Here is a 13859-nt window from a genome sequence, read left to right on the forward strand (position 1 = left end):
AAAAGTCTACTATGCTTTTCCAGGAGAAAAAATATTCAAGGTTTGTACTCAACGCATTAAGGTGGAAAGCCACTGATAAAATAAGAAACAGCTGGCAAATGAAGACAAGGAACAGCGTTAAAAAGAGAAACTGCAATGTTTTTCTTGCAAGAAGGACGTCAGCAACTCCCATAAATCCTGTGCGAGTGCTCAGCACACATTTCACTGCAGACCCAGATAGGAAGGAGATGTTTAAGTGTTGAAAACCAGCATATGGTAAATTTTAGCAGTGCTGTTTGAGCAGTAGGACCCATCATCAAACTGGGAAGCTCTCCCAGAGGAGGAGGGAATCAGCACTGGAGGACGGAATCAGCCCTGCAGGTACGAGTGCTGATTATTACACTGCAGGAGATGGAACGGAGGGGTCAGGGACAGCAGCCAGGACTGTCCCCAGCCCTGTGTCCCACAGGGGCCAGGGCACCACGTGCTCCCCCGGCCAGAGGGTGGGAGATAATCCCTGTGGTGGGACGCAAACCGCAACATGCACCAACCACTGAGCACTTGGAATTCTGCTGCTCCTCTGGATCAGCATGGCCAGGGGCAAGTTATGGGAGTGCACATTCCCAGAGATGGATGGAAAACATGAATTGACAGGTCCTCTGTTTATATTATGCATTTTGGGATGTTGTGGGACAATTTTTTTGCAGATTTCAGAGATCATTCGTGGGGTATTCAATGGAGAGAAATATTTTTGTTGACAAGGAATCTTTAGCAAGAACTTTGTAGGCGATGTACATTTCGTATGTAACATTTTCATACCATCAGAATCTTCTTTATCTCCATTAAAGACACCCATTACTAAAATGGAGCTCAATACTACTTATCACTGACCATTTGACAATAAAAATGTACAATTCTGTAGTACCATAGTGACAACTTCCCCAAAAGATCTTTCTTTGTCCAAACAAAATTTTCTATTCAGAAATCAAATGCATACACAATGTTCAGACAGCATTTCCACTGAAGATAAATGACAGAAATTCCATGCAGAAAGCAGAAAAATCTCAATAGCATGAAAAACAAACACATTCACCATTTCCAACAGATCCTCTTGAAATGTCATAGGACAGTGGCTGCAACTGAGTTTTCAATTTAACAGCAGATTCTTCAGGAGCAGACAGACATTCAGAAAATGCACACAATGAACACAGAGGCAGAGATGTTATCACTCAGTACTCACCTCGTAATTGGCAATTGCCTCTCGATCAAGGGTTCGGGTCACAGAGACGTCCCCGTTCATCTCATTGATTCTAAAAATTCCTTTTGGGTCTTGATCTACTCCCTTCCCAGAGAGCCGAAACTTCACTCCCTCAGTCCCTTCGCTTCTGATCACCTGCATGGTAGGAAACAAGTGATGGGCCACGTTGTAGAATCTTTTAAACTCATCCTAAAACCACATAAGTCATTTCAACTAATGCTGAGCTCTGTTCCCTGCCAATAAAATGTAACTGTAAAATATGATTTCAATCATTCACAAGACACTGTGCAATTTTTGTGTTAAACCCTGGAAAAGCTGCTCGTGTTCTTGGCCGGTTCCTATCTTATCTTTAGTGTCTTCAATTTCACTACTTTATGTTCCTGTTATTCCATCACTGAATTCATTCTGTGTCTGGAATTTGACATTTCATTTAATGCTATTTCTTCTTTTTAGTTAAATTGATAGAACAGCTACAAACTTACAAAAAAAAAAAAAAAAAAAGGAATATTCTACTGATTGCCAAGAAGCACTCTTACTTCACAACAACCCTTAGCATACCAGAGAGCCATCACACAATGTTTTATAAGTCATTGTGAAGTCATTACACACTACTCTCAGGTTGGGTGTTTTGCCCCCCAGCTCTCTTTCAGTCTCTTCCTTTCCCAGGATTTTAAAACTCAGCATTAAAATATCAGAATATCCTGAGTCACACAGTCAGAATTAGTCCAATTCCCAAATTTCTCTCTGTGTATATGCACACACCCATGAGTGTATGGTGACTCCTTGTTACGATCACCTTATTTTCCCATGACAACAAAATCCCTAAAAATCCGATTTCAAGGCAGCCCCACATTAATGACAGTAACATTTACCAACCTGCAGAGCCACAAAACGTCAGATATAAACTACACACTTTGCAAATCTCTGTTTGTGCACCAGAATCTGAGGGATTATAAATTAATCTTGCCCTTTAAGGCTGACACTTTTGCCAAGCTGTTTCTTCCCTCTGCTGCTCGGTGTTCTTTTGTTTCTAGCTATTTCGTATCCCTGATTTCCACAAAAACATTAAGTCAAAAATTTATATTCTGGTCTGATTTACAGTTCAGGAAGAGGAAGGGAAAAAGTAGCCTTAGAAATCTGGACCTTCTCCAACTCTGAGGTAATAAATATGCAGGGTGTTTAATAATGTCCCTGAGGAAATAAATGTTTGCTGCCCTATTGCTGTGGGTTGAGCAGCACTGGTTTGCAGATTACTGGGAAGGGAGATTTCGACTTAACTCTATAATCATTATTCCTTTATTTTAATTGAGAAAAAATTGCCATGAGTTATGAAATAGGAAATCAGCATTTTCAGAGGTAAAGTTGTGCTTTCCAAACCCTTTGGGGAAGGGAGACATTTCAAAGTAAAAACCTGTTTCACCTCGTTTATTCTCCCTCCTTCCAACACTCAGAAACACTAATGGTTGAAGTTTCTTTCCCATGTATTTTTGAGTAAGTCATGCCAAAACACAGAGGCAGACAATACTGCAGGTGACAAAAGGGCAAAGTCACTTTGAGGCTTTTGGTTTGGTGATGAAACTTGATCTTGATGGCTCCTACTGAAAAGTTACCTGCTATTCAGGTCATTTTTGGACCAATTTCTGGTATTTTTATGTCAAGCCGAAAAATATATGTTTTCCTTAACAGAAAGCTATGCTTGAGACTTTGCAGTGTCATGACCATTGCTCATTTTTCTAGGGAAAAGATGGATTTAACCTTTTCTGCCCTGAAAGAAAGGAAACTCTGAAGAGTGAGATGAGGCAAGTGCACCTTCCTGTATAAGAACAGTAGTTTGAATGGCCTGAAATCAGCCCCAGGCCAGCACAAAAGTCTAACTCAGAGATATTTATACTAGAGGCATTTCTACCAGAGCCACCAAACATCACCAGTTTATGACAAATTTAAGATGCAGTATAAACACAATGCCCCAGTTGTAACAATCCACAATAAGAAAGAAAAATATTGGTAAGGGTCTCCTCTGAATGAGAATTTGTAAAAAAAAAATAAAAAATAAAAAATCCAGATATTGACAAGGAAATTTTTCTCCACACTAGATAGAAAAGCAAGAATGTAGTAGTAATAATATTAACAATAGTAGTAGCAGTCATAGTAGTAGTAGTAATAGCAGCAATAGTGGTCCCTGCAAACCCATCTAGTGGGAAAATTTCTTCTAAGCATCGACTCTGGCAAAGATGTACACCTTGAATTTGATGGTGAGACATGCCAATGTGGTTCCCGAAAGGTCAGCGCTCCTTGGGGCTGACACATCCCACCTCTCACCCCCCTCCAGCTGCAAGCTCTTCTTCACCATCTCATGTATGGGAGGAACAGAAATTTTCTGATTGACTGGATGAGCTCACTCAGCTTTCTGCAGACTTCAGGGAGCTGTCACACTGACGGTGCCACCCTCTGCAGAGGTTTTCCTGTATCAATTCACACCTGTCCATGTCTCCAGGTATGCCCAGCACCTTCAGCCTGATGCTGTGACCCAGAGCCCGGCACTGAGAGCACCTCGCAAAAACTCATTTACAGAAGGCTCCTTAAAACGCTTAATTAGCCACAAGAGGGAGCCGCGAACCCCCAGGAATGTCAGGGAGAACATTTCCATCTCCTAATTAAGATGCTTACATAATGCCTGCATAGTTCAAAGCAAGTGCATTTCCCAGTTCACACGGAGCTCAGTACAATGAAAAGTTTAATAAAAATCAGGCTTAATTTGCCATATGGTTTGGTGCTTCAGCAAGAGCAAGGAAGAAAACAGGAGGATTGTCTGACATCTCCTCTGGCAAGGCTGAGATTTGGAGCACTGGCATAAACACAGCACTGTTCACAGGCAAATTTCCTAGCTCACAACGCAGTTGCAGAACAAAGTTTTCCCAGTATCCTGACGGAGCTAAAACAAGGCCAGACTATTTCTGCTGCAATGTTTACTTTGGGATTTCATTTTTACTTTTCTAAAATACATAAATGAAATCCCACAGTCACTGCTACCTGAAGCCCAGACAGAAACAGATATTTCCATATTTTTTCACAGCTTCAGGAACTTCAGTGCAGGTTTTAATACTGAAGATGTCTGCACCATATGGCAATGGCTACGTGGGGCATATAAAGGCTCTGCATTCTTAGGAAATAAGGCAGCACAGGACCCCACCACGCACCCACTGGGAATATGGATAAAACAGGAATATTTTATCCAGCATCCCAATTTCTGCCTATTTTGTTCTCCCTTGTTCTGATGTCACAGGTCAGAGGGGACTTTCTGTGGGTAGATGGCTCGGAAGAGACACCAGCTGAGCATCCCGCAATCACACGGGCTGTTGGAGGCTGTCCCTCAGCCAGGACACAAGGACAGCACTGGACGGACACTCAGACGTCACCCACTTCCCCATCTCAAGGCTACTTCAGAGAATAATTGGGAATTGAAGTGATCCATCCCCCAGGCACAGCAGCCAGGCCAGCCCAGCAAAGGCTCTGTGATCCTGCTCAGCTGAAAGCCACCCGTGAGCAAACAGAGCACACGCAGCTGACAGGAGCTGCCTTCTGCTGAACCATGGCCAAAACGGATTTCCCCAGTGCTGGTTTTCAGCTGCCATTATGTATCCCTCGCAGCTAAACTCATTTCAGCAATGGCATCCCCCTGTTGTTACGGGTTTATCGCAGAAGTAAATCAGAGTGTTCTCAAGAGAAGAAGAGAAATAGAAGTACAAAAACCCCACGCTGCCCCGAGAGAGAGAATTCACAGTTCTGCGGTGCCAGCAAATCCGTCCTAAACAGCACCATCCTCACTTACCAGTTTTATTCCTTAAAAGTCTTTGCCTCAACCACTCCCCTAATTTCTTAGCTCTTGATGCCAGGTGAATTGGAGTTTCACTTTTTAATTAGAAAACTAACCCCACCCCCAGACAGGAATATTTGGTTCATGCCCCAGTTCTTTTAATTTCAGAGCATTACAGCGTCTCCCTTGTGGTTTACTTTATTTTAATTTTTTGTAGGGTTGTTTGGTTCTGGTGTTTCCTACTTCCCCTAGCATCTTAGGAAGCAAATTTATTCATGGAATATTTAAGGATGAACTTTTTTTTTCCTCAAATAACTGTGCTCAACAAGAGCAAAACAATAGTTTAGGACCATTGTTTAGATATTGTATAAATAGACACTTCCTGTCCTGCCATACTAAAAATTACTCTTTACAGTCAGAGGCTCCATCTGCACCACGCTGACTCAAACACTCTTTCAACCAAAACAAATGCAAAACATTCCCATCGTTATTCAAAAGCATTACCCAGCAGAAACTGCTTCATTACAGTAAGCTAATCATACAAAACCTGTGGCTAGAAAGGAATTTATATAATTTGCAGAGTTTAATAATTTATTATGTAAAAATTAATACCTCTAGCTTCTTTAATGAAATGTCAGATAAAGTGGCTGAGCACGGGAGCCGAATTGTGCTCTTTGATGAAGGCAGATATTGGCCAAACCTGACCTTGGCTTTCTCTCTGATTGGAACTTTCTCCAGATTCGCTCCATGTGCAGGTGCCAGGCCAGGAAATCCAGAGGATTCACTCCCATAATGGTAAGAGGAATTATAAAGCTTCTCTAAGTGACTGTGTCCTTTACTGGTGATAATTAGAGATAAAGCCAGCACAGGATATTTCTCAGGCACCACTTTCTCTTGTTCACATAATGGGCTGTTAACTTCCCTCTATCACCAGTCAAAGCACATCTGGGCAGGTGCCCTTTCAGGATGTTATCAAGTTATCCAAAACATCCAAAGCAAGTTAATGGAAATAAGAATGAACAACTTTTGAGAAATTCAAGTAAAGAGCAAAACAAAACTTGGCAATTAAGGGTGTTTATGGAAAGCAACAGCACAGGGGTTATCCTAAATTTCAAACCATTTCCAAACCAGTTTTCAACCTCCAGTCTATGGAAGAGGCAAAGTTTTCAAAGCTGTGTCCATCTCCAAGAGCTTTCCTGAAAACCTGAAACCAGCCAAAAAAAAAAAAAAAAAAAAAAAAAAAAATCCCCAAAATCCTGATATCTGTGCTTGCAACTGGAGGGACCCTCCAGAATCCACAGGCACAGGATGGAAAGGGAAATGTCACCAGCAATAGGAATGAACAACATAGACCCAACCTCTGTGACAGCCAGGGCAAGGCAACACAAAGTTGAGGTGGAGAGTTTGGGCTCTGGGCTCTGGCATCCAGCAAAGAAAGCCATAATTGAGTTATTTTCAACTTTAAGGACCTATTTGTTGTTTCAGATCCTGGGTGAAACACACAGCTACAAAATACTTGAATTTTGCACTTTAAGATACATATTTTAATTACTGCAGGATGCTTCTCAATCAAAGAGATTACTTAAAATTTTAAATACAAGGTAATTAATCCTTTAACAAAACTTGGATTTTGTGTTTACTTCTGTGGATTATTTATTTATTCTTATTCATTCATACACATTTAAACCTTAATGGCACTGGGCAAAACTCTTATTACAAGAGTAGCAATTACTTCTTAGTCACATTCTTTTGCACTTGTTCTCTTAAGACTCTTATGGATTACAGAAAAAAAAAAGGAACATGTGTATTATTACAACAGTGCATCTGTAAACTGAAGTGTTTTAATATCTGTAAAAAACTTATGAAATATTCAGCACTGGGTATACTAATACGTTGAACATGAAAACTTTTATGTCCAACTTTCAGAGAAGGAACATGGGAATAATAAAAAAAAAATTAAAAATTGGAAATTGAAATTAAGTAATTACGAAAATGAAAAAAACATATACTGATATTCTCCAGAGGGTCCTTTTTAGCATTTTAACTCTGAGCTTTGTCATGCAAAACATTTCAGGAAGTGTCAGATTTAGGAACAAGGTTGGGAGAATTAAAACACATGGTTTCAGCATATTCTGGATGCCTTTTTGCAAGACTGATTAGGGGCTGCAAATGGTACCAATGTTCCTTGCCTGAAGGCATTCAGACGAAACTGTGAATGCTCTGATCAAGCACCACATGAAGGACCTGATGTACATGAAGGAAATAGAGCTTGCACTGCTCAGAAAGCAGGTGAAACATTGAAGGGGTTTTTTTTGGACTGAGGCACTCCCTATAAAATGTACTATACCAGCTATACTATACTATACTATACTATACTATACTATACTATACTATACTATACTATACTATACTATACTATACTATACTCTTTTGTCACATCAGTGCACACACAATGTTTTACTAAGTAGAAACAACTACAAATCTGAAATTTGACAAGGTTTATAAAGTCCATAGGCAAATATTTCAACAAACTATCTCAATGTATGAAAATGACACAATATATTGAAAACCACTGCAGTTGGTTCACCACCAGGGCTCCATTTCCCATTATCTTTTTAGAATAATCAAAACAAATAGGGTATTTGATATTCAACCAAAAAATATCTTCTCAACATATTGGTTTTTGAACATAATTACGCATAAATGTTTACAAAATTCACATCAACTTTGTAGTGGGAATGCACAGGTGCTCAAGTGAATCAAAATGAATTTATGCATGTGGGAGCCCTGGGCACTGGTGGATCCCTTCAGCCCCAGGTTCATTATCGTAGTTGCACACAAATGCAAGAATTCTCCCTGAAGAACCCTTTCCAGCAGTCGCAGGGATTTAAATTTGAGGATTTAACCAATATAAATAGCTAACAGTGAGCATTTGCCCAGAGATCAAAGCAGAGTAGTCCAATAAACACATCAAGAGGTGCATTAGCTTTTGTAGCAGGTACTTCCTCAGCTTCCTTTTACTCCTAATTTATAAAGAGCAAGAAGATTCATCACAAATAATTTTCCCTTTCCCAGCTCCTAGCAGTCTATTTCACAAATATATCTGCATGCTCGGGATTCTGTACACAGCACCACCTCCCTGCTGACAGCACAGAGTTCACAAACACGGGTTTGCTGATCTCACAGGGAAAGGACTAAGAAATGTTCTTGTCACAGGAGGCTTGGCTGTTTCACTGGCTGGCCTGGCCTTTCAGGAGCCATTTAAGCTCCATAATTTATTTGCCACTTAAGTGACTTGCAAACCCTGTCACTTGAAGGAATTGGAGCAGCACTCTCTGCTGAGTGACAGCCACACGAGGAGCAGTTCCAAAGCTGTGGTCTGCTAGGAAAAACCTCACTGTGATTGACAATGCTAAAAGCAGAACTCAAAAGATCCCCTTAAAAACAAACAAACCAAGGGATTAGTTGGATTTATAGAGGAGCCTTACTGAAAGCTTTTCACAGATCTAAAAAGGAAGAAATTAAGAGGCAACATTGCTACATTTGATGATTTGGAATTGCAGCAATTCAGGACTCGGGACAGAACACACAATGTATAATCATCGCAGGTGGAGCTGAGTCTGGAAGAAATGGGAGAAAAGAGGAGAACAGACCCAACTTAGAGCACCTGTTCCCAGGTATTTCACAGGGCTGTTTATTCTGAATAAGATGGAAGTATTCATTCATTCTTGAGTGCCTCTTGTGCCCAGCAGGCAGGCACAAGGCACTGATGTGTTTGTCCGGGCTGGGGGTGCAGGGCAGGAATCATCTGCTCCTGAGGTCTGGGAGCTCTGCCCTGCCTTCTCTGGGGAACAAAAATCCGGCTGCTTCCCTCCCTGCAGCCACATCCACTGCCCCTGGGCCTCAGCCACAAGGTTGCTCTGGATCCAAGCCAAGGGTTGTTCTGGATCCAAGCAAAGGGTTGTTCTGGATCCAAGCCAAGGGTTGTTCTGGATCCAAGCCAAGGGTTGTTCTGGATCCAAGCAAAGGGTTGCTCTGGATCCAAGCCAAGGGTTGTTCTGGATCCAAGCAAAGGGTTGTTCTGGATCCAAGCAAAGGGTTGCTCTGGATCCAGGCACGCAGCACGGAGAGGAACCGAGATCCCGATGAAGTGGGACCCTCCAGCTGGGCTGAGCGACTGGAATTGCAGAAGGAGATACTGAAGCTGCAGAGACGACCTGAGGAGCTGAGCAGGAGCAGTAAAGTGAGGAAACTGAGCTGATGAGAATGATTCACCTAAAATGCTCTTGAAAATTAAGACTCAGTGGAAGCTGAAGAAATTTCTTGAAAGATTTTGACTGATTTTATTTTTGCTTTAGCTAGCAACCTGATGAGTCTTGAATGTGAAAATATTTTGCAATTAAAATGAACTTAGAGGAACAAGTACCCTATCAAAAGTACTTAATTTTTATAATTGAAGATATTAAAAAAGAAATATCATGATGAAGAGTATTTTTTTTCTAAATTTGGTTCAATTACATGAAGTCTGTCTAATACTTCTGGATACTTTAAGAACCTGCTTAGCACCCAATTCCCACTAGTAGCAAGCAACCCACAGATCTAATTATAGATTTTCCTCAGTCACTAGTTCCCTAGGAAACAAATCCGTGGCTCATGCCTTGTTCATGGAAGGTCATAGGAGGAAGATAAATATTTTTCTGTGTATAGAAACTTATCTAGAGGTCACAGGTCTGCATCTCAGCAGATGCTGGTGCTTCTGCCAAGGGCAGATGACAGCTGTGTTAGACAGTTATCTGGGAAATTGAAAACTTTTAAATATTTCGGTATGATGAAGCACTGAACACTTCTATTAGTAACTTTATGCTTTTTAAAAATTTTAATTAAGATTTTACTTTTGGTTCTCTACACACATTTCGATTTTTATCAGTGGTCCCACCTCACTTTTCACTTAAAACCATCAGAAGTCAATTCAAAACATCTGTGAGTAGTCACAACTCCTTAAAAACTGCAGGCAGAAATGTAAAGTTATGAATGGTGAATATAATTCGTGTTTTCTTCATATTGGCCCTTAAATTATCAATGTCATCATAAACCTGATCAAAACTTTTACCTACATGCTTGAAAAACCTTTTGTTAGCAATTCCATAAGTAATTGTATTTGAAGACCTAACATGGACTACATGGCAGAAACCTCTGATAATGTTACTCAAAATAAAGTTTTAACTAAAACTTGATAAATTTGACTGTTTCCAATTTGAAACAAAAGCAGCCTATATTGATTGACTGAATGTTAAATATAAAACCAGACAATTTTAATAATATTATATTATTCTACTGTATTAGTAAAAACTCTAATCATACTAACACTGGAAAGAGATTTAAAAACAACAAGTGAAGTATCTACCAGAGTGACTTCTGCTTGGTTTTAGCAAAGCCAAGTACTCAGTTCATAAAAGGGAATCATTACTTGAGCAGTCAGAAGAAAATGAAGGGTGGGTCTCTGATGCTGATATTTTCACTTCAGGTTTTCGCCATTTATTCTATGGCAGCTCTATTTCAAAATGGCAATTTGAATATGAGTGTACCTCAAGATACAAATTCGAGGGGTTTGGAGAGACCCAAAACACAAACCATCTGTTCCTTCCCAGGTACTCAACAAAAACACAGGAGTTAAAACTACTGCTACATTTCTAAAAACACAGCAATGATCAAGTGTAATCACAGAATGCTGGTAGGTGATGGGATCAGGATGGTTCTTGCCACTGCTGCCCCCAAGGATTTACTGAAGTATCCCCTGTGAACAGACCTGCCCCTGTTTGTGGCTTTATCAGGGCCCTCTCCACTAAAACTGCACACTGTAAGAAATTACTCCTGTTTACTCACGTCAAGATAACTCTGGATACCTAATTCTGGACTTGCAAAACTATTTAATTCCATTTTGCAACAACACCAATTACCCAACCTGAATTTATGCAGAAAGTAGCTGCTCTAGATTAGTGTGATAATTCATGCAGATTTTATCACTTCCTTCCTCAAAAATCTGGAAGCTGCGCCATAAAATTTAAATGCAGAGAGCATCTACATTTTGTGACTCAGCAAGCCAAAAGTTGTCACTGCTCCAAATGAGGGTGTCTTTGTTTTAGTCTCCCTGTTGACACAGATATTTGTATCACTATTTCTGCATAAACATTTGCATTTGTGTGAAAAGACTGGCATCTGTACCTGGAGAAACTGTGGAAGAAGGCCAAATTTGGAACAGAAAATACTTTACCCTTTCTACCTAGTGAGAACTCTCACGGTCCTTAGCAAGTGTTATCTTAAGTGAACCTGTTGCCACTGATTTTCTCTGCTGGCAAACAAATGTCAACCTGATTTAATCTAACTTCTCATTTAAAATAAAAAACTCCCCATAAAGCCAAAAATCTCCAACAGAAATAATCTGAAACGTTGAGGGGATTACAGGGGCATTGGAAAGAACCGCACAGCTGCTCGCTTTGAGCTCAAACAGATTATTTTAAGAGTATCAGTAAGATTTACTGGTATCTCTGAGAATAAATAACAAATAATCCACAGAATGTTGAGTGATCAATTACATTGTGTTTAAAGTTTGAAGTAATCTCTTTTGAGAAGCTTTATTCCAGAATTCTGCCAAACCACTGTCTTGTTGACCATCGTAAGAAAAAATGCCTTCAAGTCAGGCGACAAAAAAATATTATTCAAAATATTTTCCCAGTTTTGAAAGTGCATGGATAAATACATATCTTTCCCTCATCTTTCAGTAAGCAACAAATAAAACTACAGGGTAATAATGTGGAGCAATGATTCTCACAATCAGTATTGCCCACTTTTGTAAAAGATTCCAACAAAAAAAAATTAAAGCTAGAAATGTCAACTTAGTTAAAGCTTCAGTAAACAGGTTCTTTAAAGATTACATATGACAACCTTGTTTTAACCTACAATTATTAAATATGGGCTTAAAATATAAATGCTGTTTTAAAATATGAAACATTTCCAAATCTAAGATGACCTTTATGGGAAGCTGTAGATTGAAGCTATTAACAGAACAATCTGTATTGCATCCTTCTTAGAAAATAACTTTCTAAGCTGCCTAAAATGTGGTACTTGTTATCATACACATCACCAGCAAAAAGCAAAAAAACAAAGAAACAACAAACAAACAAACAAATAAATAAATAAAATTTTTAAATGCGGTTTCAAAAAAATTCATCATGGTCATTTATCTCTGTTTTTATCCCATATGCAGCAGTGTTTTTCAATGTTCTGTGAAACCTCGTCCATCAATGTCTAACTTATGTCTTTTCATAACAGCTGTACCTTAAAAAACACTATTTCATGGTATCTAGGATTGCAGGGAAAAAAACCCTCAATATTGCAATCCATGAATATAACAAGGGTATTGCTAGGCTTCCATCTCCAACTATGAACAATTAACATATTAACATTCAAGAATCCATACAATACACAAAGAATATAAATTCTGTTCTTGAATTAACTGAATAAAATTTACTTTTTAAAGGAAGGAACTGGAGGGTAAATACACACAAGGTTATATAATAAAAGGTTTGATTTTGCCCAGTGGTGGCCTGAGGCCAAGAAAAAATTGTAGGCAACAGAAATAATGGATTTGTTTTTTTAATACTGCATTTCATAAACTTTCGAGTTAGTATCAGCCTCTGAATTTATAATTTATCATTACTTAAATCTCAATTATAGTTATTATGCAATTAAAACAAAAAAAAAATCTGAGCTTTTTAATCTTGTAGTTAAATACAGATATTTTTCCACTACCTATAGGAGCTTTATCTTTTCTAACTCTGACAAAATTAGATGCTTTCCAGTCACATACAATTGCTTTACCATAACACTGTTCAAAGTCAAAAAATACTATTTAAAGCTAATAGTAAGATTTTGTGAAAGTTTGAGCTGTTAAATTACTAAAGTGTTACATACATAGGATTGGTGGATAATGGCTATGGCATTCTTTATCTTGCAGAATGTAAATGTAGCTAATAGTGTGGAAAAAAACCATTTTAATACTTCAGCTGAGATTGAAGAAAATAAAGGATAGAGGAAGATGATCAAGAAGTAAAATTCACACTGAATAAACCAGACCCAAAAAGAAAAAGGGGGATATTTTTATAAGGTATTCTAAACGTTAGAAAGAAATTCCCTCTTTTGTAACAATGAGATTTTCATTTAAATGAGCTGAGGATTCGAGGAGGTTCTGTTCCATCTACCTGAACAAGCTTAAGCAACTTTAACCTGACTTTAAAAGAGCAGTTTAATGCTGTTTGATGGGAATGAACCTGACATAATCTAGTCCTGCTATTCTAAGGGACATATTGGATTCTTAGAGAAAAAGCCCCATCGATCTGTGCTCTGGAACAAGGTCTGGGAGGTGGATTCACCCCGGGAGTGATCCTGGTGCCAGAGCATCCTTGGAGTGGTGTCTCCTTAATTCAGTGCTCTTAATTCAGGGCTGTATCCCATGGTGCTTAACAAACACGTCACCTACCCTATGATGACAGAAATAAAACTGGGGTGGAACAGAAACACAGCTCTCCAGTGCCATTCTAAAGCAGCAAGGTATAACCATGCACCCAGCCCCTGCTCCACTTCAGCGTGCAGAGAGAGGACCCAGCTGGACTGACTGTGCAGCAATACTGGATGCACAGCTCCCCTGGCCTTGGCTGCAGCTCTGGAACAACACCCAGCCAGCACTGGGGCCGTGCATTTCCATCCCCAGCAGGGCACTGGCACACCCAGAAAACAAACCAAGGCTTCCTT

General features: G+C 39.5%; 1 protein-coding gene across 1 annotated transcript in view; it reads right to left on the minus strand.

Moving 5' to 3' along the window:
* Positions 1-13859, minus strand: part of CDH13 (cadherin 13) — a 329961-nt gene that overhangs the window by 204284 nt on the left and 111818 nt on the right. The window contains exon 5 of the mRNA XM_062500268.1: positions 1220-1372. Coding sequence (XP_062356252.1) covers positions 1220-1372 — 153 coding nt within the window. The remainder of the gene's footprint in view (positions 1-1219; positions 1373-13859) is intronic.

The sequence above is a fragment of the Cinclus cinclus genome, chromosome 11, assembly GCF_963662255.1.
Source record: "Cinclus cinclus chromosome 11, bCinCin1.1, whole genome shotgun sequence".
NCBI lineage: Eukaryota > Metazoa > Chordata > Aves > Passeriformes > Cinclidae > Cinclus > Cinclus cinclus.